This window comes from Lytechinus pictus, unplaced genomic scaffold (genome assembly GCF_037042905.1).
Source record: "Lytechinus pictus isolate F3 Inbred unplaced genomic scaffold, Lp3.0 scaffold_25, whole genome shotgun sequence".
Taxonomy (NCBI): Eukaryota; Metazoa; Echinodermata; class Echinoidea; order Temnopleuroida; family Toxopneustidae; genus Lytechinus; species Lytechinus pictus.
The window spans coordinates 230,967-256,792 of NW_026974145.1; the positions used below are offsets into that span (position 1 = coordinate 230,967).

General features: G+C 33.5%; 1 protein-coding gene across 1 annotated transcript; it reads right to left on the minus strand.

Annotated features, from left to right (window-relative positions):
* Nucleotides 1–4,164: 4,164 nt before the first annotated feature.
* Nucleotides 4,165–25,826, minus strand: LOC129277468 (deoxynucleoside triphosphate triphosphohydrolase SAMHD1-like). Its single transcript, XM_064115232.1, has 15 exons — nt 25,632–25,826; nt 23,094–23,160; nt 21,942–22,020; nt 20,959–21,119; nt 20,353–20,468; nt 19,072–19,142; nt 17,988–18,137; nt 16,276–16,491; nt 15,128–15,219; nt 14,132–14,191; nt 12,732–12,927; nt 11,924–12,016; nt 10,778–10,882; nt 9,386–9,523; nt 4,165–7,543 (listed from the first exon to the last, which is right to left on the minus strand). Exons 1-15 carry the CDS (start codon nt 25,777–25,779, stop codon nt 7,415–7,417), a joined length of 1,821 nt encoding a protein of 606 aa, XP_063971302.1. The 5' UTR covers nt 25,780–25,826; the 3' UTR covers nt 4,165–7,414.

The following is a 25,826-nucleotide window of genomic DNA, read 5'->3' on the forward strand; positions in this document are numbered from 1 at the left end:
GTGAAATTTGTTCGCTTGCCAAACATCGCAACATTTGATATATCTTCAGAAAAATAAATACTACCATGACTAATTTGGTATCTAATGAAAGGGCGTATTAAGCTCTTTCACATAATTGGGATGCCATTGGGATTGAAGTATATTTCAGGAGGAATTTTCTTTGAAGAAAAAGGTAATATTTGTGCTTAAGATATTTTATTGTTTGTCATATTTTCACTGAACAAAAAGTGTAGTCTGAAATGTTTGTGTTGAGAAGTAACTATGAAATATGAAATGTTTTTAACAAGTTTTTATTTTTAATTTGTCTAAAATATGGAGATTTTTGGGGAAAAAATGACACCAAAATATTTTCAGCTCCTGATGACAAAGCAATGTGATGAAGGGGCATAGTCCAGGATAGGCCCCATAGAAACTTGACCAAACCTTGTTTTTTTATATATACAATATTTTTTTATGGTTTCTTGTCAATTCGAGGGTGCTGATTACGAATCTGGATGATGCCACTCGTGTAACCTTGAGCATTTTCCGCAAATTGGCAAAATCCAATATGGCCGCCAAAATATGCAAATTACCCAAGGAAATCATAAAATTGTCCACACATTGGCTATGAAATGCATGAAATCGTGTGGCAGGAGTGAAATACTCTCTGAAAAAACGATTTTTGACAAAATATTTTCTTTCCTGATATTCGAAATGGCCGCCATAGGCCATTGTATACTCTATTATGTACAAAAATGAGCACTAAACCGCAAAAAAATCGATGTATGAACGAAGTAATATATGCAAATCATCATTACTAACGAGATATATCATTTATTATGTCATATATGGGAACATTGCTGTATTTTGATATGTAAAATAGCCGCCACTGGCCAAAATAGTATTATGTACAAAGGCTGTAGCCGGGGCCAAAAAAATGACAAGAGTGATCACTAAAATGCATATTATTAAGATAAACGAGTGGACTACTGACTAAAAACATCATTGTTAATATGCCATTTATGTGATGAATGCTGTATTTTGAAATTCAAAATGGCCGCCATAGGCCCTATATTTATCATGTACAATGCGAATGGAGAAACTAATTTTCACACGAGTAAGAAACATAAAATGCATGTAATTGTAATCTACGAGTAAAATATTGTCTGACAACATGTTTTATAGCAAGACATATCATTTCTTTTGTCATGCATGAGATAAATGCTGTATTATGAAATTCAAAATGGTCCTTTAAGGTCCTAACAGTATTATCTACAATGTGAATGGGGACATATAATTTTGTAAGAATTTGGATTTGCTTGACTATGACATCATATAATCCTGTTGTATGAGTAAAATGTTATTTGAAAACACATATTTTTCAATTATAGCATTTCTTCTGCCATATAGGTGATAATACTGTATTTTGACATTCAAAATAACCTCTACAAGCCCTAAGTAAATTATGTAACATGCGAATAGGGAAACTAATTTTCACAAGAGTGAGAATCATAAAATGCATATAACTGTGATGTACGAGTAAAAATATTGTCTTAAACATGATTTCTAACTAAATACATCACATATTGGTCGTGGAGGTAATAAATGCTGTACTTTGAAATAAAAAAATGGCTGCCATAGGTCCTTAAAGTATTATGTACATTGTAACATGGGACATATAATTTTGACGGAATTTGGCTTTGCTTGACTCTAAATATTGCATATAATTGTGAGTTGTGATGTAATGGTGAAATATTGTCTAAAACCATGGTTTCTAACTAGATATATCATAATGTTGTGTAATTAAGGTGATAAATGCTGCATTTTTAAATTGAAAATTGCCACCATAGGCCCTTATCGTATAATATACAATTTGAGTGGAGACAAATAATGTTCACAAAAAGGGCATATGGCAGTCATTTTGAATGTTGAAATACAGTAGTTATCACCTAAATTACATAAGATATGATATATTATGCTATAAATCATGTTTTCAGACTATATTTCACTCATACATCACCATTTGGCCAAGCAAAGCCAAATTCTGTTGAAATAATTTGTTCCCATTCACATTGTGCATAATACCGTAAGGGCCTGTAGCGGCCATTTTGAATTTCCAATAACAGTGTTTATCACCTAACTGGCAGAATGAATTATATATCTTAATAGAAATTATGCTTTCAGACAATATTTTACTCATAGATCGCTATTACGTGCATTTATGGTGCTCACTTCTGTGAATATTGGTTTCCCACTTTGCATTGTACATATTACTGTTAATGTCTATGGCGGCCATTTTGAAAGTCAAAATACAGTATTTAACACAAACTTGAAACCTGAATGATATATTTCGTTAGAAAATACGTTTTTAGACAGTATCCCATTAATTTATCACATGTATATGCATTTTGGTGCTCACTCTCGTGATTTCTTTGCTCCTCTTTCTCATTGTGCATAGCACTTTTAGGGCCTCTGGCAGCCATTTTGAATATCAAAATACAACATTCATCACATACATGGGATATCTATAATATATTTCGTTCACAATTATGTTTTTAGTCAGTATTCCACTCGTTTAATCTTAATGATATGCATTTTAGTGATCACTCTTGTGATTTTTTTGGCCCCCATTGCCATTGTACGCAATACTGTTTGGGCCAGTGGCGGCTATTTTAGATATAAAAATACAGCAATGTTCCTATATATGACATAATAAATGATATATCTCGTTAGTAATGAAGATTTGCATATATTACTTCGTTCATACATCGCATTTTTTTGCAGTTTGGTGCTCATTTTTGTGAAAATTAGTTTTCCCTATTTATATTGTACATAATAGAGTATACAAGGGCCTATGGCGGCCATTTTGAATACCAGGAAATAAATATTTTGTCAAAAATTATTTTTTCAGAGAGTATTTCACTCCTGCCACACAATTCCATGCATTTCATAGCCAGTGTGCGGACAATTTTATGATTTTCATGGGTAATTTGCATATTTTGGCGGCCATATTGGATTTTGCCAATTTGCGGAAAATGCTCAAGGTTACACGAGTGGCATCATTCAGATTCGTAATCAGCACCCTCGAATTGAAAAGAAACCATAAAAAAATATTGTATATATAAAAAAACAAGGTTATGCCTCTTCTATCCTGGACTAGCATGACATACTCACTGTTTGATAACAAATTTGTCATGATAGCACAAATATTAAATTTTATGTTTGGCAAGTGTCAACTATTCTTTGAATTTCCTGGGTGTATGTAAACTTCTGGCCTCAACTGTATATAAAAAAAAACTAATTCCACAAAACCATTCACAAGTGCAATTAAAAAAAAAATCTGAGAGCTTAACTAGTTTTATAGTGTTTCATGAAAATTTGTTAGTTTTGAAATAGTGGTACATGAGGTCTTAAAGGAGAATGAAACCCTTGAAACTAGCTGAATCCATATCAAAGAGAAAAATCAAAGAAACATATTGTTGAAAGTTTGAGGAAGATTGAATGAATAAGAAAGTTATGAGCATTTGAATATTGAGATCACTAATGCCATGTAGTTCCTCCCATTGGCAATGCGACCAAGATCTGTGATGTCACACACGTACAACTCCCTCATTACTTTAGTACTTATTTCACTTATATTCCCACTTTTATAGAGTCTATCACAAGGTGAGGTGTTCTCTTTATGAGAGGACAAGTACAGAGGTTTCACAACATTATATCATTGATGAATCGTTTGTCATATGATTAGAATGAGCAAAAAGAGATGTTTTGGGGTATATTTTCAGTGTCCAAAAGGGGAGAGTTGTTCATCTGTGACATCATAGATCTTGGTCGCATTGCCAATGGGAGGATCTCCATAGCATTAGTGATCTCGACATTCAAATGCTCATAACTCTTCTATTGCTAGTCCTATTTTACTCAAACTTTTGTTGATCTTATTCTTTGATTTTTTTTCTTTCACAAAAGCTAACTTGCTCCAAGAGTTTCATTCTCCTTTAAGAGAAAAGTAGTAAAAAATTAAGTATAGTAGGGAATCAGGGATAGAGAAGATCATAAAGAGGAAAAGGAATTGCAGAGAGGTAGTATAAGTAATTTGGTGGAATTCTTGGCCATACGAATATTGAAAATGCTCAATCATGGTATGCAACCGTCAAACAACAAAATTTAAACACTATACAAGAGTGCTAGATTAGAAAAATAGTATTTAATGTTTGTACGAAACTTATACCCATGAAACATCAGCCTGGCTTCAATATAGAAGCAATAATGATGATGATGTCGTACCTAACCAGTGTTATTATTTTATCATACAATTCTCAATGCAATTGTGGGATACAAGTTCAGATGGTGACATTGTACACACAGTACAAGCCAAGCGAATGAGGAAAGTCAATTTTCCCCAGAAAATGAACAGTCATGTCAGCAATTTCTCTATTGATAACAAATTGTACAGGTTCTATAAACTCTGATGATAAATCTGTGGAGTTTGTGAGTTTGCAATAGAATTTGTAACTTGCAATTTCTTGGAATGAAAACTAATTTTATAAGACATCTTTAGACAATTTCCATTAGTGTTAGAACCAGACGTCTCTGTGCATCCAGTGTATGAAAAATGAATTTCTTTTAAGTTTTATATACACTATATCTTTAATAGTAAATATTGTGTTTAAAAAAGTTTCAATGTTAAACAATTTAGTTAACCTTTTCCTCACGTTATATTTAAGCCTCTATTCTTGTCATCCCACACACCCCCAACACCGATCTACTTCTCATATTAAATAAGCATTTTAGAATAGAAAACAATGTTTTGTATTGATAAATTACAACTGTTGATGCATGGGATACTTAAGAAAATGTAAAACAAAGAAATACATAAATTTCAACTAATTTACTGAAATATAGAATCAATGTAGCTGTCACATTTATCATATAAAGGAAATATAGAATTAGTCAAAGAAATAAATTTTCAATCTCTTGATTAAGAACAGAATGTGAACCATTATTACAGCACCCCCAATTACTTACATGTACATGTTCTCTAATGTAACACTTAACTATAAGTACGAACTAGCAATCACTAACTTACTCAAAATGTTTACTGTAACACAACAATGAGGTTAAAAAATAAAACTTACTGTTGCATAAGATTCTTGTAGGTAGAATTTTGAGTCAAAGAACGCTTGCTGTATTCATCAATCTCATGAATGAAACGGTCAATGCACTATTAACTAAGGTAAAATTTATAGGATTTTGATCAAAAAAATTTCACAATGAAAACAAGCAAAGGTATGAGTAAAAATACCCCTTGCAGCATCTCTGATGATCTCCATACATTCTATATACAGTACATTAAAACATAAACATTAATTCTTAATTAAAATGAGTACTGCAATCAACCATAAATGGAATGTACATTAAGGAACAACTGAAGTACATGTTTGAACCTGACACGTTTGTCACCAAAATTGACACTACTTTCCTCAAGGCAAGTTGAAGGAAAAAATATTCTGTTATTTTCAAAGGTACTATATTTCACATCTGTTAAAATCCTACTATATCTATCCATCATTTATATTACAAATCTAAGTACATTTCTTTAATGTAAAAGAAACAAGAAATCATCATAATCTAATACGTATGTACTTAATTGTGAACATGAAACTTTACTACACTGTTTTGTTGCTCTTGATTATGTAATATTAGGGCAAATCCGTTAAATAATCAACCTTTTTGTACATCCGACCCCCATTTTTCTCATGTCTTACTTCACTTCATAGACTGACCAAGTCATGATCATTTGAGAACATTACAGACTGTCATGAGAACCAGAAATCAGAGACAGAAAATTTCGTGAACGCCTCGCCTATACGGGGTCGGACGTACATATTTCATGGAGTTGCCTATTAGTGATTACAAGGCCAATGCCTAAAGCACTCTCCCAATCTGATTATATTACCATTATTTCATGTTACATGTACCTGTATACATATGCTACTTAAGTCAATCCATGAATATGGAAATGTTATTAGTATCCACTGTATACATATAAAATCCTCCCAACACTGGGATATTTACACACAATCATATGAAAGTATCATGATCGTTCATAACATACAACCATAATGTACATATTCCACATTCGTCTTCCTTTGCACCTAATAATACATCTATACCAAATTCATGTCTGTTTACCAATATTTCTTTTTCTGACAGGAAAAAGAACTACACTTTGAAATTAAGATTTCATAAAAGATGATTAAGTGGTCATATCAACTATAAGTTAATGATATGCTAATACCAATAAAACTGTGAGTAAAAAAAAAAAGAGAAAGAAGAAAATAGAAAAAAATGATATCCAAGGATAAATGCAGCTGTATAGAAGGGTTTAATTTCAGACAAATTAGAAGTATAAAATACACACAGCTTTTGATAGGTGGCACCACCTAATCTATCATAATCTTTAGTGCTACTTTTACAATCTTTTCTATAAACATCATGGATACATGAGTCGCTAATACAAATGAAAACTTCACTTTACTCAAAATGAAACAATACTTCTAGTTTCTTCAATTTGAGGCATATCTCAAATAGTTGCGCCATATGAAAAGTGGGGAGGGGGCAGAACAAAATGGCTAAGATGGCAATTTAAAATTTGTATTGAGGACCTGAAAAAAAACAATCTAAAAGTGAAGTTTAAATGTCACATTAAAAATTAAATATTACCGCGCTGGCTACTTCTCATGATTTCCAAATGTCAACAAGTATGAGAATCCCTTGCTTTTAGGCATATACTCATTTTATTATCATAAGTTAGCAATAAATGTCATGAACTCTAAAATGTCAGTCAAGAAAAGGGAAGATGTAAAAAATAAAAAGAAGCAGGAATAGAAATAGTCATTGCACATTACCCCAGTAAACTCTGACAGTGTTCAATAATGGCTTTATAAAAAGAAATATGTTGTACAATTTACCAGAACCATACAAAATAAAGCAAAGGGATATCAGAATTGTGATCATCTTTTTAACAAATAAGGAAATCTTTAAGTAGATCTATAGGCCCTGGACATTAAGAGGACATGGCAAATAGCATCATTTATAACTGATAAAATACCCATAATTTAATGGGCAGTTCAATTGTGCTTAAAAAAATAATGGATGTTGAGTATTGTGCACATTAAAAGCACCAGTAACTAAACTGTCTTGTTAAAAATACTACGACTAAAATCCAACTTTCTTCCTCGATTCCTCAAGTTACATTTGATTGTAAAAATGTAAAGGAATTCCGCTCTCTACATATGATCTAAAACCAACTTTGGCATTCAATCACCTCTGTGTCTATTTCTCCCAGTACAGTAAGAATGGGTTAAGGCAATATAAGCGACATATACAATTATTGAAAGCTATTGAAACCGTCACAGACGATACAATTTTACTATTACATACTATTGTAAGTATCATCAAGGCTTTTCTTTGCTTTTTTGGTGTCAAACGGGCTTCGGTGTTCATCCTCTACATGCCTCTTAGTGGAAGCTGGTGTCATTGCAGAATCAAGGAAGTTTCCAGGCTGTAATATTGTAAAATAAAATTATAAGGAAAATCTGATCATTCAATCCTAGGAGAAGGCCCAATGGTGCAACTATTCTAAAGTGTTGTATCTAGTCATATTTTTCACATAATAACATGGACAAAAGAGTCACACGCGTAGCCAGGATTTCATTTTGGAGGGGGCGGTAAATGCACGCGAAGCGTGCCAACGCTTACAGAGCGCGCGAAGCGCGCTCCCTAGGGGGTGGGTGCAGGGAGGGGGAGTTTCCCCCTCCCCCGCGAAGCGCGAAGCTTTTGGTGTTTCATAAATTAAAATGAAAAGGAGTCGTCTCTCTTGTCTCTAGTATCTATATCAGCTCCAATTCAGTTGACTATATTGTGATTTTGAACCTGGTTTTCATGAACCTTGTTTTAAAAAAAGATTGTGAACGCACAAAAAAGGAATACAATGGAGGAAATTAAAATGATAATAACCCCGCGCGAAGTGCGGAAGCTAAAGCGTTTTATCAATTTTTTGCCATGAAAAGGGTCCCGAGAAAAGGATATTCTTAAACATATATTGAATACTTCCCTTGGAAAGATCAGATTTGATTACAAACAATTTAGCGACAGTGCATATCTTTAACTCGCAAAACAGAGGAGAAGAAGTGTATATGCCAGGAGGAAGATATTCCTCCCCGCGCAGAGCAACGAAACTCTGAAATTTCAAAGGGCGGATGTTTCATCAAAATAATGCAGATATCTCCAATACCCCATCGGCTCTAATTCAATTAATTTTCTAAGATTATTGAACTTCATTAAAAGGAAAATAGTGCGCAAAAAGTTGAAACTTCTGTGATTTATTGAAATTATATAAAAAGGATGCCTAATTTCTTTGACTTATCCTGAAGCGCTTCATTTTGAATTATAAAGAAACTTAAGAGTCATTCAAAATTTCAAACTGACGGCGAAAAACAGGACAGGAGATGAATGTACAGGGAAATGACATGAAGTTGAATAGAATTTGATAAAAAATATTGTACTTTTTTATTTAATACCCTTATACGATACGAATTTTATACCTTCCTCTTTTTGGATTAGGAACCTGTTTGCCCCAAAAATTATGGTTGTTTAGTAATGAGCTGAAAAGCGGGAGAAGTTGACTTTATGGAGGTGACGGCAGAAATTGATATAAAGATTTTACCCGCCCGGAGCCGACCCGACCAGAAGTTGCGCGATCAATTAAAAAAAAAAGATAACTTCATATACTTCGGCCTAACCTTACTCTAATTTCATGCCCTAATGTATACATTTGAACTTTAACTGGCAATAAACACATATAGCTGAGGTAGAAAAACAGGGTTAGAGAAAGGGTGGGGGAAACAATGGAGATCATAAATTTAGAGCAAGAGTGAAGGAGTTTCTCTTTTGAGAAAAAAACAGAATAAAAAGAAAAAAAAACACAAAGCTACCTTTCTTCCCTTTCCTCCCTTCCCTTTTCCTTTTCTCCTCTCTTTTTTCCCTTCTTTTTTTTCTTTTTGGGGACGTTTTGGGGGGGGGCGACCGCCCCCACCGCCCCCCCCTGGCTACGCGCCTGAAAAGAGTGCACAAAATCGATAGAATGAACAAATTCTCCATGTCTGTGAAATTAATTTACAATTCATGAAATCAAAACTGTAAGTACATCAGGCAAAGGGAATTCTTTAGACTATGGAATTGGCGTAACGGAAAGAGACTGACAGCAGATCGGCAGAATTTAAATGCATTGTTAGCTTAAAATGAACGATCAAATGGAAAGAAAAATAGGATAGGCGAGATAAAACAAAATCCAATCAAAAGAAATGGACTTTAAAATATGTTTGTTTCTATTCTTCTTCCTTACCTTTGGTTTGCTAAACTCCTTTGTTGCACACCAAGCAGCGAAACACATCTCAGCCTTTGCAACGTTCTCATCATCACGATGCTTGCAGTACACACGTATATAGTGCTCCACAAAGTTCTCCGGAAGCATCTGGGACACCTGATAATAAGTGACACATCATTACAAAGATGCATTATTATGAATATAGTTCTGAGAACACTTGTACCAACATTTCAGGGTTCCCAGCGTTTTAAGAAATCAAAATTCCCTGATTTTTCCCTGATGAAGTTTTAAAATTCCCTGATAATTATTTAAACCCATTCCCAGGTTCGCATATTTTCTGAGTTGTTGCCGTGAATTACATGTATTTTCAGTATAAAAACAATAATGTAAAACTAAGTTGGTACTATTACACAGGCATGTAATTGCCTCCCTTCGCTCCATACAGCCATCCTTTCCTCACCTTTTAAAGAAAGAGGTTGATGTGCAACAAAATACAACTGACTACAGTGTTTTCGACTTTTGGGCTGATCAAAATTCCCCTGATTTTTCCCTGAATTTTCTCTGATTTGAGGCATTTTCCCCTCATTTGAGGTATTTTCTTTTAAGTTCCCTGATTTTCTCTGACTGGAAAAAAGTAAAAGAATTTTCCCTGATGGGCTGGGAACCCTGCACTTGTTGCAAATTACTATCAAATAAATAACTCATTATGTATCAGCAGAGAGCGCACTCTGTGACAAACTTTTACTGGTAATGAAGCATGTGTTTTTTTGTTTGTGAAGGTTGTTCAAGTGACTGAAATAACATGAAATGTCCCCAACCCCACCCCAGCAGGCAACTTAAAATAGAATAGAATCCGGTACACGTATGTTGTGCTTTCATTTGTTGTAATTGTTATCTCTAAAATTGTATTTTGCTTTATTGTCCCTAGCCTCTTTATAATATTTTTAAATATTGTTTTTTCATGTTAAATGTATGATTATATTTTGGATGCAAATAAAAGGCCATATATTATTGGCCAATCAATCAATCAATAAACCTGAGCTATTAAGCACTAATGATGTTTTGTAGGTAAAACTTTACGCCCACAACAAGGTATGTTAAAGAGCACTTTGTACTGTGCGACTTGAGACTATGTGTCTGCTATAACATATTTTAATAGAACACTGCATGGCAGCAGTCAGTAGTACGCTCCATGACTGGAATTTTGCCCAATCATAGGCAGAGATTTTTTAATGCTATCTATACAAATGGCCATTTATCACTTTCATTACACATGGTATCCTACAGCTGAACAAGCTTCTCTCTCTCTTTCACTACACCTTGGGCACTCTGCAGAGTGGATACAGTGCACTACAAATCCAATCTTTCATTATGCAAGAGGAACAAACAAAATTCTAGAGGGCTCCTTACCTGTCCTTTCCTGATCTTGACTGCCTTGTTGAGGTCTTCCTTGGAGTAGAACCGGACATAATCCACAGGGTTCTGATTGCCCATTCCATAGTCCATCTTCACCACCTAATATGACAATAATAATCAAATAGAGAAACAAATTGTTGCACCATCAATGGTATGATCAGGGCCCCATCTTACAAAGAGTTACAATTGATACAATCAATCGTAACTCTATGGAAATCCATCAGTGTCATAATTTTTTCTACAAGGAATTCGCACAATCTCCTTAAAACAAAGAGAATCACACTGAATCTTCAAGAGAATGATAAATATATGAATGAACATCACATCTAGAAAATATTTTGAACAAATTTGCATTTTTTAGATGTTGACGTTGCTGGCCATCCATAGTTGTGATTGATTGGATCGATCTTAACTCTTTGTAAGACGGGGCCCAGCTCTCATTCAAGACCACAACTGAGGCTGAATGTGAAATTTACAAATCAATAGCGCATAAGCAAAGCACAACAATGCAAGTTTTTTTTGCTCATTCACTGCTTGCAAGCTGAGTATTTGCCTTAGAAAAACTAAATATAGCAGGGTTCAATAATATGCATAAACTGGCATTATTATGATTTGTAGCTTTGGGGCTTTAGATTGTTGTATGATTTGTCAGTTTCACTTATCGCTAGGGTCAGGGTTTTTCATGGAAATACATTTATAAACCCATGAAAGAAATGGAGTTAAAACTATCAGTATAATTGCACCATTAGTGGTATAGTTGCACCATTAGTTATATGGAAAAATTTAGCTTTGCCTACAAACTGATTACAATGGAAAACTATTTGAAACCATGAAAGAAATGGAGATCCAAATATTGGTATATCTGCAACATAAGTGATATATTTGCATCATTAATGGTATGCACAACTTAGCTTTAGCTACAAACTGATTTCAATGGAAACATATTTGAAACCATGGAAAATATAGAGTGAAAAAAATCATGAAGTTACAGAATCATATTGGATACTTACACGAACCATCATGTTATTTGGATCAAGAATATTCACCAAGTAACAGAATCATATTGCATACTTAAATGAACCACCATGTCATCTGGATCAAGAATATTCACCAAGTTACAGAATGACATTGAACACTTACATGAACCACCAGGTCATCTAGATCAAGCTGGGGTCCTTTCAGGTCCTCCTCTGACACTGCGAGGCAGATCTGTTTGCGTATTTCCTCTTGTGACTAAAAACAAAAGGAGAAACAATTAATTCAAGAGTTATTTAACAAGGTAGTTCGCAAATGAGTCTTGCCTGATAAAATATGCAATATGATCTTTGGGCCCCTAGATGACCTTTAACCTCATCATCCTAATGAACACACATACATGTGGTATTACCTAAGGATCATTTGTACCGAGTGTGATCATAACTGATACAGAAATAAAGAAATGAGAACAATTTGAACAAAACTGTACCTTTTCATCCTTAGATGACCTTTGACCCCATCATCCTCAACAACACACATTACCCAAGGATCATTTGGACCAAGTTCGATCAAAATTGATGCAGACCAACAGACTAACAAACTAACAATATCTACAATACAGAGAAAAATATTGCAGCTTCAAGCATGGTTGTGGCTCTTATAATTAAGAAAACTTTTGTTAAAAAAGTTCCCCTCATCCCCAAAAAATAATAATAATAAATATACAAATAAACTCAAAGATGATTAACAACAATAATAAGATGATTAAGTAAAATTAACAATTGAGAAAAATTAAAAAGGCATTATGAATTTTCCATCAATGTGACATTTCATGTCCAAGATTGTTCAGCGACAACTGTTATAAACTAGGAATTTCAAATGTTTGCATTTGATTCGAGAAAAGCACTGATGATTCAGATAACACTTCGCAAGTGCTTCACTCTTCAGGAAGCCCATCCTGTATAATCCTTACCTCTAGTTCAGTGCGTGCAGGAGGTTGTGACTGTCCGACACACTTATAGAGCTGTCTGGTGAGGATCTTCTGGATGATGTCTTTGGATTCCTTCAGGCCTTTATTCTGGGAGAAGAGGATGTGTTCAAGTACACTATCTGTCAGGTGGGTGTAGGCATGCATGTCATCAATTGATTCAGACATGGTCAGCTTTTTCCTGCATTAAAGATAAAGTCCAGTTGTGGGAACGATCTCAAAATGACTTTTTACAGAATTTAATAGAAAGATCACCAAAGTGTCTGTTTGTATGAATAAAAAATATGTGCCAAAGGATTCTGGAAGAAATTGTGTAATTGCTGAGAAATAAGCAAAATAAGCGCGGATTCGGTCACTTCTGTCGGGTCTTTATTCCAGCAATAAAAATACACTGTCCCACGTGTGCCTATCTGTGTTGGGGATCTTCAGTGTGATCGTTTTTTAGCTAGATATTATGATTTCACAAAGTTCAGTTTATGTAACTGTACCAGATCTAGATCTAGGATGATATATCAATACTTCACCTTGGTTTTACAGACTTTCTCACGAAATCAGTGTTTTACTGCAACTACGGTCATTTAGCTTTAAAGAAATCCCAAAATAAGATATATTACAAGAGATAGATCTGATAAGGATGTCTATGTATTATCTGAGGCCTTTTGTCTTGTGAGAAGAAAATGTATTCTATTAAACTGAACCAAAGTTCACAAACATGCTTAAAACAATCATCGGTACATGAAATTTGAAAAAGAATGGCAACACTGGAGTTATCCAATGATTCAGAAATGGTCAGCTTTATCCTGCATCAGTTACAAAACGTGTCCCAAAATTGGATATTGGCATGAATTTACAAAATAGGTCATTCTTTGAAGCACATTCATATTGCTTTCTCTCTACAACATAAGTGCTACTGAATGCATTTTCAGGGGCATGTTTTGATTGCTAACCATGGCTCTTTAACATATTTGACATCAATAGCTAACTTGGCAATTGCCAATCAACATCCTTGTATCCATGAATATTTTGTTGAAATCATTGACCAGGAACCAATCAGAATCTTGTTTTCATATTTCCAATCCATGGAAATCCCTTCCATTGTGTTCAAGGACATGTGTTTACTTCCAAAGTTAGATATAAACATCCACTATAATGGCCCGGACTAACCCTTGTTCTACTGTTAGACCTGCTGGGTAGTGGTAAAAACTACAACACATTTCCCATTTTGTTTTTAATTGAAAATATAATTTAATTACTAATTTATAATATTCATTAATGATATACAGGGAAGCAAAAAATGCATATCATATATATGAAGGCATCTACACACATTTATTTCATAAAGGATTTATTTATATATTAATAAAACAAAACAATTAGATACTGACCCATTAGCTCCTGGAAAGATCCTGAGATGTTCATCAGCTTCGATCAGAGCATCTACAATCCTACAAGAAAAATCTTAGTTATTTATGTCAATGTTATTGCAAAGGCAATGAAAATAAATTTAGATAATGGTTTCACACTAAAAATTGATGTCCTCATACCTGAATTATCTTTATTAGTAGCTGTATCAATCATAAAATCAATAAATATTTTGGACAAATTTTCTCTGAAATTGTGAGGAAAGTATTACAGCTTTGGAAAAGGTTCAATCATGTGAATAATATTGAACCATTATTCAAACATTAAAATCTTAAAAAATTTTGCGTATTAAACATGATATTACTTTTATTGATGGATTCTTCCAGAACGTTTGAATTTTTCAGTTTATCATATTCAGCCCCTCCCCCCTCTCTCTCTTCCATTAATGTCTTTTTGTTCTCTCAGTAGAGATCGATGCTCTGAAAACTAATATACAAATTGATTGATAGTATATCAGAAAACTACAAGCTCAAAGATTGCATTCTGAATTTATACTAAATAGAGGATTTTTTTAACATGGTCTAGGTTCATTGACCCTAAATTACCTTTGACCTTTGTCATGTGACCTGAAACTCAAGCAGGATGTTTAGTAATACTTGATTACCCATATGTCCAAGTTTCATGAACTAGGTCGATATACTTTCTAAGTTATGATGACATTTAAAAAACTGAACCTTGGTTAAGATTTCAACGTCGTCGCAAAAGCGGCGCCTATAGTCTCGCTCTGCTATGCAGGCGAGACAAAAATGAGTTATCATAGCATTCAAACCAGTTTCATATGGGCTTCAAGAGAAAAATTCTGCCTTAAAAGATCATTTTAAAACAGTGTACAAATCTAAAGGGGAACAGGAAAACAGAAATAATTGCACAGATTGAAAACAAATAGAAAATCATTTAGATAGATGTATAGAACAGCGAAGGAGTTTAGACTGAGAAAATAAATATTTTGAAATACTTACATAGTTTCAATGATCTTGTTTACTTTGTGTTGATAGGCTCTCCGATGGAGGGTGTTTCTGGTGTGGTACATGTCATACAGATTGCCTATCTCCTAATTACAAAGGATATTACAAAAAAACATGAGAAAAATAATAATTACTGAAATGAAATATAAAATCCATTTATGGTATCAATAAATGTACATGTAATTGCAGAAAATAGGGATTTCATGAGAAAGTTTTTAAAATCAAGCCTGTCACCATATCATTGTAGTCTATATCTACATTTACATAACTATAATTCTGGGAAATCATGAAATCTAAGCTGAAAAACAATCACACTGTAGAACACTAACAAATGTAAGACAAGCATATGTGGGAAATTTATTTGTATTGCTCGGAAAAATACCTGGGGCCCGTCTTACAAAGAACTACAATTGATCCGATCAATCGTAACTATGGAAAGCAAGCAATGTCTAACTAGTCTTGCCTTGTTATCTACATACACATTTCTTATCTCAGTATTTAATTTTTTTTTTTTTAATGTTTGAAATATGTAAATGAGTCCATCAATTGTTCACACTTTGTATACATGACCAATTCAGCCATTTGGCTGTGATTCCTGTTTTTGATAAACCTTGAATTGAATTGAATGAATGAATAAATGAATGAATGAGCTGAGGCATTTCAAATCTGTGCACAGTGGCATTGTTGAACTCAGCTTTATTGGTGATAGGTTTTAAGATGATAAAGCTTAACTCATGACAAGGTGTGTGGGTGTGGGTGTATTTGTGTGTGCATTCAGGCATGCTATTACTGGGCTTTCTCTATTGTTTAATAGATGAAAGTTGTCCCATGGTACCAGCTGCTTTTCTTGGCTTCCTTTTGTGAAAGGCTTCCTTCCTTGTACCAATTACAAAAGGATTATTACTGGGATTAGATGGTGACATGGTACAGATGATCATGACAATAACATTGATTTACACTGAAAGCTGAATTTTGAAAGAAAATGCCACACCCCCTGTGGGGAGGGAGAGGGGGGGTGGTATGGTTCCAAAATTGAAGTGTAATACAAAAAGAGAGGATTCAAACTTATCTCTTTGTATCTCGCATGATAAAAAATAATTTATCTAAAATGAGCATGTTCTTTTTTTTTTCTGAAACATTACCTTGTCTCGGCTGCAAATCTGTTTCTCTCCTTCGACCTCTATCACTCTTGCAAACTTCATGTACCTCTGATGGTCAAAGCTGTTGGCTATCCCAAGATTGTAACAGTCCCGGGCGAAGTAATCCCACTTGTCCACATCGATGCCATTCCTCTTGTTTGCCACTATCTCATACAGGAAGCTTTTTTCACGCCCTCGTCCTTTGTAACGCCACTCATTCTACAAAGACGAAAGAAAGATAATTTTATTGATTTCAATGAAACCTTGATTTCAATTTCTGCAATGATCAACCCACTCGCACCATCCATAAAATGAATTAAAATCCAATTATAGATCTTTTTTAGGTGGGATTTCAGAACGATTCCACTTGGTGAATATTGCAGTTACTTCTGGAATATTTCTGGTATCCAATTCCATGCCATCTGACTTTGTTTATATAGTGTTCAAATGAAATCTCTGCCAAAGAGACATTTGCCTCCCCCCCAAAAAAAAATAGTGTAATAGAATACAGTGTAAAAGGTGACCTAGATTCCTGCTTGTTTACAGATTTAGTGTAAATTACACAGGAAGAGGAGAAGTATTTGTGTTAATTTCTTCATGCCTCGAGTAAATTTCACCCAATGATTGACAGGTGGAATGTCTTCTGGCAATCTTATGGTAGATTTCTTGTATATTTCATGATTGATTAAAATTCCTGGCTTGTACATTACATTCCCTTGATCATAGCTTTTAATTTAAAGTAAATTTCCAAGTTTTCTCTACAGGACATTTCCTGAAGATGACCTTGTTAAAAATTGACATTATACATCACATCATCATCCTTTGTTCCTCTGCCTTTTCAATTTTCATTATCACCAATATCATTGATCAAATAAAGGGCACATTTCTCATATTAATTTTATTCTGAATTGTAACTAATTCTTTACAAGTTCTTAAATATAATGTCTCCACCATCATGACATCTTATCAGTACATCACAGATTGATAAGATTTAAAAGAAAAGAAAAAACCTTTTGATAATTTAATAAAAGAAAAAAATTCTTTAAAAATGATAGAGTTCAAAATACAATTTTCACTATTATCTAAAATGATCAGTCGAGGAGACCGGTGATCCTGATCTTTAATAAAATTACATTCCTGCGGACGAAAATGGACTGTGTGTATTCAAAATGATGATTTATTTTTTTACCCCAAACCAATAAATTGTTGGAACACATACAGAGCAACTTAACAATTATTCAGTGATCGCAAAAAATCAGTAGTCTTATGATCTTGACAGTGCTATCTCAAATCTGATCATAGCATTTTCATTCTTAATAAATATGCATCAGAAGATGATTGGTCAAGTGGTTTATCTTTATACTTGTCTGATGAATTAACAACGCCAAACATTTAGTGACCACCTTCAACGGGCAAAGATATGACAATTTTACATCCCTTGGGGCCGTTTCATAAAGCTGTTCCGGAGCTACGTACAGTATGAATTTCTGCCTGACTGTGATCGATCTTATGCTCAATTATGAGATATCTTAAATAAAGATAGAATTTTGCCTATAGCTGATATGTACCTGATTTGATAAAAAAATTAGAATCTATTTAGAAAGGGATAACAGTGGTGTGTTACTTATGCCTAACCTACAAAACACCAACAAAGTGTATGTGGAATAAATACGAGTGAATGAACTGTCCATGAGTTTGGCAAAATCTTATCTGACCTGATCTTGGCTAGAGTCTTTGGGTAATCCTTCAATCTGTTCTCTGATAAATACAAGATCCTGTTCGTCCAATCCATTCTCCTTCAGTTTTTCCTCTAGATGATTTTCCTTGATCAGATGATTAAACATCAGTACAGACAGATGCTCATGCTGTTCAGGGGGAAAAATAATAAATGGAGGAAATAAAACAAGTGTGGCAGTCCAGTCCCTTGACCCTGAAACAATAATAACATTAGGCATTTATATAGCGCCATCTATCTAGAAATATTCTATTCCGAGGCACATTGTTATTATTATTATTACCCCGGCCTTAGCTCGAGCTGCCTTTCAGCGCTCATGCATTCAAGGAAATAATCCTGCCGGGTACCCATTCACCTCACCTGGGTTGAGTGCAGCACAATGTGAATAAATTTCTTGCTGAAGGAAATTACGCCATGGCTGGGATTCGAACCCACGACCCTCTGTTTCAAAGTCCGAAGACTAATCCACTGGGCCACAACGCTCCACAGTGACAGTGAGTTGGAGGTTCAAGTTGCACATGGTATAAATGGCTAGACACTCATTCATATTTGCTATCATGTTGGATCCTAATAAACCAGACATTCATTTTGTATAACAAGTAATCTACTTATAATTACATATAAATGATAATTATCAGGGAATAACTGCTCCAAATCTTTTCTTTTAAATGCTACACAAAAAGTCATAGCAGATTTTTATATTGAACTGTACAAATTAAAACAAAACTTTTACCTTATGACCAAAAAAAAATGCTCATTGAATTTGGTAAGCAAAACTTATTCCCTGATTATTGACTAGCAATGATTTTGAGATGTGTGATATATCAAATATGATTTCCATCATTATATTATAAGACAAAATTATACAGATCATTTTGTTTGAGTAAGTATCACATTTGATACCTTCAAAACAGTTTACTCTTGAATAAAATTATGTAAATAGTCAGGTCTTACATGAGGAATGAAGAATAAGTCAAAATAGTTCAAATAATTAATGTATTAAATACTCATCGAATAACATTCTGGAAAGAGGTTTCCTTCCATCTGCAAAGATTTGCACTTACCTTGTGTTTAAAGTCAGGTCTTACATGAGGAATGAAGAACAAGTCAAACATGTGGGAAAACGGACCATGACCTGGTGATAAATAATAATATAGCATTTTAAGTACAAATTCTATCTAGTTATCTATTTAGAGAAGACAAATAAAATAATATAGCATTAAAATGTCATTACACATATAAGGTTGCAATTTGGTGTTCTACAGAACTCAAGCAAGACTTGAAAAAAATTTGTTTTCGAAAAATCATTTCCATTGATAATCAATTTAATTCAATTTATTTGTTTTTTAGCTAGTATTACAATAAAAAATTTAAAAAAAGAAAGGGTTTATCGTCTCACACAAATTCTATTGTATTAAATAGCATTAAAAACAGACACACTGAAGATTTCACCTTTTTTCTTTATTTTATCTCTTTCTATGTTGGTGATTTGTTTCACCCATTGAGGGGTTGAAAATAATTTACCACATGCAACAGGGAATTTAAGTGCAATTTTTAGTCACAAGAGAAGCTAATACGTAATAGAACAGTGTACCATAATATCAAAGGTATAATCAATTTTATAATATCATTTATTCAGAACTTTAAAAATGGATCAATGGTAAAAATATCACAAATTAAACTAAAAAAGACCAAAGTGTTGAAATATAAGAACTCAGATGATACAACATACATATAAGCATCAAATTGTATAGAGGGCACGATCAAAACAGGCATATAAATACTTAAATTACAATTACACAAGAATAATAATGCCTATATGTGCAGAGTTGTGAGTGACCACATGGAAATAGCTGAAATTACAGATGCTCCTATAGTTTTGTACCTGTATGTAGGCAAAATACACAATTAGCTAAAAATAATAATTTAAAAAATTTAAAAAATAGCTGAAAATAAGCTAAAATTCTGAACTCTGACACCCGTGAATGTGGAATTCGCCAAGAGCTGTTTAACCCTTGGGTTAGTGACGAATTTCGTGACTACACCAATTCACAAAACAATAAAAATACATAGGAAATAAATCATGTTTTGGCAAATTTTTGTAGATATTTGTTAAAAATGTCAAAATTAATATTTTCACCAAAAATCAGCAGACGCCTATCTATTTAGTGTGAGTTAAAGGCAATAACATTATTTCATACACTTATTCGTATAATTAATTAATTTGAAAAAAAAAAATTATTTTGAAAATTCTACTACACGGAAAGCCTGGTCTCATATAGCCCAGTTAAAATAGGGTTAAAGGCTAAACCAAACCATCAAAATTATTCAGCACTCGTTCTTACCAAGATCATGGCAAAGCCCAGCAATCTGCACACAGAGGATATCCTTGTTTGTGATGTCTAGCTCTGGTTGCTTGCGTTGAAGAGAAAGGACAAGCTCTCTGGCAAGGTAACACACCCTGTATTAAGTCAAGAAAATGATTACATTGGTTTTCTTGACCTGTTGCTCTACGACAGTCTTAATCTAAAAACATCATGGGCCCATTTCATAAAGGTTTGCAGTTATGGTAACTTTGCCGTTATTGTAACAACTACCGTGGAAACCTTCAATTAGATTGGCTACCGAGTCCTCTTACCATTGCAGTTGCCATAAATAGTGGCAACGTTACCACAGTTGTATTTTTACAAAATGGGCCCCAGACAAAAACTTGGTCAATCCAACCATACTACCTGTCTTGAGAAATGCTATGGATAGGAAAGGAAAAATACAATTCTACAAGTCTTTAATTCATTGTGTGAATTTTAGTGTGAACGAAGAGGAAAGATATCAATCCAAGATCTTGGCCACTATTAATATTCACCAAATGTGCAATCTAAAGTTCCAAGCAATAGCACTTATGTAATCAATGGTACTTCAAGGTTACCATAGTCCCTGCACTTGATATTTACCCTAGTGAGTGTTCAAATCTATTGTGGGCTGCTCCTGGGAAGACAAAGTAGCTACAGCCAAGTTGCTTGATGAAGCGCAGTCTCTGAAACTGTGGGGTGTCTATGATTTTGATCAGCAGAGGGTCAAAGTCAATGTGGCCATGAACCGAGTCGTTGAAAACCTGGGAGGAAGTCAAGACACAGAAAACACAATAAAAATCATGTCATTGTATATAATATTGTATCTGGGTATATATTGCTTTATCAAGAATGGTCTATCAAGCTGGGGTGTATCAGTGAGTTTGGTTTCAATAGAGATACTGTGGGGCAATGGACTGTTCCAAGGTCTTTGAATTACAAGGTACTGAGTTCAGACCCTGATGTTAAACTGGGGTCATATTCTAAGAAAATAAGCATGCATTCATCTTGCAAAATCAAGCATGAATGCAGTTGATGACCTGGGAAATTATATTCTAGTAACTTGCTCAGACACATTGTTGATATCTTGAATATAAATTCAAGGTGTGGTTACAATCACAAAATGGAGTTTATAGAAATTAAACTAAGCAAATTTTCCCCACTCAGTATATAATTTTTTTGCTTTCCTATACGGAGGTGCACATCTTTGTTTTGTTCAGTTTTTGTTTTTCAGATCCTAGTAATTAAGTTATACTATAGTCAGAACACTGAGCTCTTAGAAACATCTCTATTAAGCACCATACAAATGATATGATTATCATTAATCATACACAAACAACTATTCTTGGAATCAAATTTGCATGTAGCTTTTGCTATGTATGACAAACCTCTGTCAAGCTTTCAGGTTGGTCTGAACAACTTTTGTTTAAAAAAGTATGCCTTCATTGAATATTTATTAAACGATATGGAAATAGTAAACATGTATGTTGATCTTGATTTTAAAGACTCTCTATTTGATCTTAAAGAATTATCTTGATTGTAAAGACTTATCATTATTCTGAATGAAATAATCTGATGGTACTTACCTTGGTTTTTAAGCTTTGATGAGAGGTTTTTGTCAGATTGTTGATGAGGTTTATGGCAGACAGCCTCTTTCCCATGGTTCTAAGATATACAGGATATGATGAACAAATAACAATTCTTGTATTCTCATTTTCATTCATTATTTGCAAGAAAAAAAATCTATGAGAAAACATGCCCTTGCTACTGTTGAGCAACTAGTAACAAAATTTGTATAACATTTCAATGAAATCTTATATAAACCATGCCTGTTCAAACATCAAGCATCTTTCATTAGAATCAGGGGGAAAAAATTACATGGGGCTGAGGGCGATTGAACTGGCAATATTACTATTTTCCCTTGGGAAAAATAGTAATTGCCAGATTAACCTCGGATAAATAATTCCTACTATACTTTCTCGAAGCCTAAGATATTTGTATATTATCATATCTGCCATTACAGCCTTTTTTCAATTCCTATATGAATACAGGTAGTTTTGTATATAATTGTTATGCAATAATATTCTCTTATACAACAGAATATTATTGCATAACAATTATATACAAAACTACCTGTATTCATAAAAGAATTGAAAAAAAGGCTATACATACAAGTCATCAGTATCATTTTCAGTATTACTACAGTTCATTAGAATAAAGAGAAATTTTCGTTCCATCTCTGATAAACAATTCATTTGAATGATACAGTGCACAGTTCAACTGAAAAAAGGCAAGAGCGAAATCAAGACTGCATTATACAAGTAACTTCATTACTAAGTCTAGTCTCATGGGAACACAAAAATATTAAAGTTAAAAATTTGGCTTTTATTTGAAATGACAGTCATTGTATAATCAGGTGCCTGTAACACAAAGCTTAGCAATGACGATAGAACATTTTTCTACGATTGATTGCATTGACTACAATGTACAATCAATCATGAAAATCGAGCGTACAATTAATCGCTAACATTTGTGTTGCGGGACACATGCTTTTCCTCATTATTAATTAGGATTATCAGGATTATCGGTCTAATCTAAGGTAAACTTATGAAATTTTAACTGTCTTAAAGGCAAAAAATCTAGTTCACAATATTTCATGAATAAAAAAAGCTGCATTAAGGGTGCTGAAATTTATTTATTAGTTATCTCAAATCTGTTATAAAGTCATTTATACTTACTGTACTCCCATCTTTTCAAGCCTTTCCTCTGTAAGCTGTGATAAATGACTTCCATCTATATTTTCACCTATAGTTTTGAGGATAGAAATTAAAATTTTGACAAACTTTACATGGTGAAAATGATGGATATCATTCTATCGAGTGACGTTTAACCCTAAATCTCCCGGGGTATTTTGATTCTTGTCATTCCGGGGGGGGGGGGATTGCACGATCACAAAAAAATTGCATGATGGTAGAGAATGACGTAATCTACGCAGTTGCATTGGTAAATTTCACTGAATTCATATACTTTTATTTTATATGAATTAATTATGCTAATCTATTCATGAAATCATACTTTTTGCTCTGATTCACTAAATAAAGCTCCTAGAATGCTATTTTTTGGTGAAAATATTCTTTATAGCATTCCTAACAATTGTGAACAGGGTTGTTGATTTTTTTTATTTTAAAAAAAAATCAAAAAAATCGGATTTTTATGATTTAAATCGGATTTTTATGATTTAAATCAGATTTTTTTGATTTTTTTCCAACGAAAAATAATGGTCACACTTAACAAGTTTTAAACTATATTTAAACTGTTTTACACCAATAATAGTGGTCAAGTAGTCTTTTGAACATTGTGTATTGTACTATTTGACACAATAATCCACTTATATACAGGTAATTCTTTTTATTAATTTTTTTATTTATTTGCATTATAGAGACGGACATTTTATGGAAGCCCAAGTAATGTTATGTATTATGTATACATTTAAACTCTTGAAATTTTTATATCAGTCAGTTCAAAACATCCGAAGTGTTACTCCAATGCATGAAGTACTCAAAGAACTTGAGAATTTCCCACAAAATTGACATTATTAAAGGCATGCAAATATACATGTAATTCTTATCAAATGTACACATATGCCTTCAACTTAAGTAATTGAAAGAATGGGTATTAATAGTAACAAGAAGGAGGTACATACAAGTAGTTCAGCTGTTTTGTAAAAGTATCCAAGTTGTGGACTTTGAGCACCTTTGTAGATTTTATATATTATTTTATTGAAGATTTAACAGTTTGGTGTACATACAGAGAGTTATTTATCATTACTTCGTTAGAAACTTGTTGTTTTCATCAGTTTTGCTTGTTTTACAATTTGAAAATAAAACAGTGGTGTTAAATCAGACTCCATGAGGGTGTATCATTCTTTTAAAGTATCTCTAAAGCATGTGGAACAGAAATGAAAATGATTACATTGAAAGTATCTGTTAAGAAGAAGAGAAAATAGAGAAAACTAATTTTTTTTTATAAAAGTTGATTTAAATCAGTGATTTTTTTGAAAAAAATCAAGTGATTTAAATCGCGATTTAAATCATGATTTAAACCGACATGATTTAAATCAAACAACCCTGATTGTGAATGAAAAAAATTCTGGTACCAAGACCGATTTCTTATGTATTTTATTGTTTTTTTAATTTCTTATGTATATCTTTGTTTTTTTACTTTTTGTTTTTTATTGTTTTTTCGATGGAAATTGTTCCAGACTTAATTCTGATCATAAACAAGGCAAAATTAATTAAGTTTAATCAGTAAAAGTAGAAATAATGATACGTTTATGAATTTTGGCTAAATACACAATTTGCATTGGATTTGTACATGAAATCACGTTTAATGAGCAATTTTGGGTCTGACATGCACTTACATAATGTTGCGTAATGTCGTAACCGCGTACCCGGGCGTCACAAATTTGGTCTCAAAATTTGCGCGAGACTTGAAAGTAAAAAGTCAGCGGGTGGCGAGGTCAAAAAATTTTGCGCAGCAGATATATCGCGAAAATTGACGAGGGGGGGGGGGCCATTATGCCCCCCCCCCCTGGGAGAATTAGGGTTAAATGTTAGACATTTGAGATATGTATTACACAATCTTATTTTCTGATCGGTCAACATTCCTTGTTTTATTGGCAATGAAATAAAAAATAATTGGTACAAGGTTTGTCATACATAATGTATGGGAATTATATAATGAAATAGGTACACAGATCAAAAATAAGGAAAGAATGGGATTGAAAATGTAATTCACATTGGAAATTCCAACATGCTGGTCATTATGAAATAAAACACAACATCAGAATATATACCTAGTACATGTAGGTGCTGATACTTCTCCTTAGGAATGTTTAAAACAAATGAATCAAGAGCTAAAAAACTCACACCACTTCTGGGGACAAAAATGTACTATCATAGCAACTTTGACATCATAGGTTACAATCCTGAAACATTCATTAGTGTTTATCACTGAGCCCAAGGCATTACCATTAATTGCAGTTATCATAATAATTTTAATCAGGGCTTGAATCATTCAAAAGCCATGTCTAGCCTTGGGTTCCCTGTTAACTCTCTTTGATGCCCCTCTTATTGCTTTGGATAATTCTGTTGGGTTTTTTTTTATTCCCATTTTTCCTAATTGTGATACAATTTACAAATGTGCCCTATGACAAAGCTGCCATGCCCTGAAATAAAATACAAGGCCTATTTCAGGCAACAAGTTCCAAGATTTACCCATGAGGATATTGCCCTCTTCTGACAGGCCTTTCACCGTGAAGTATCTTCTAACATCCTCAGGTGTCCAACTCTGCCACTGGTGAAGCTGAATTCCATCATGTGAACTGTTGTTTAGTCCTGAGCTTGTATCCATGGGATCTGGCATGGTGAAAAGGTATTGCAAATATCTGGAACAAATAAACAGATTTTAGG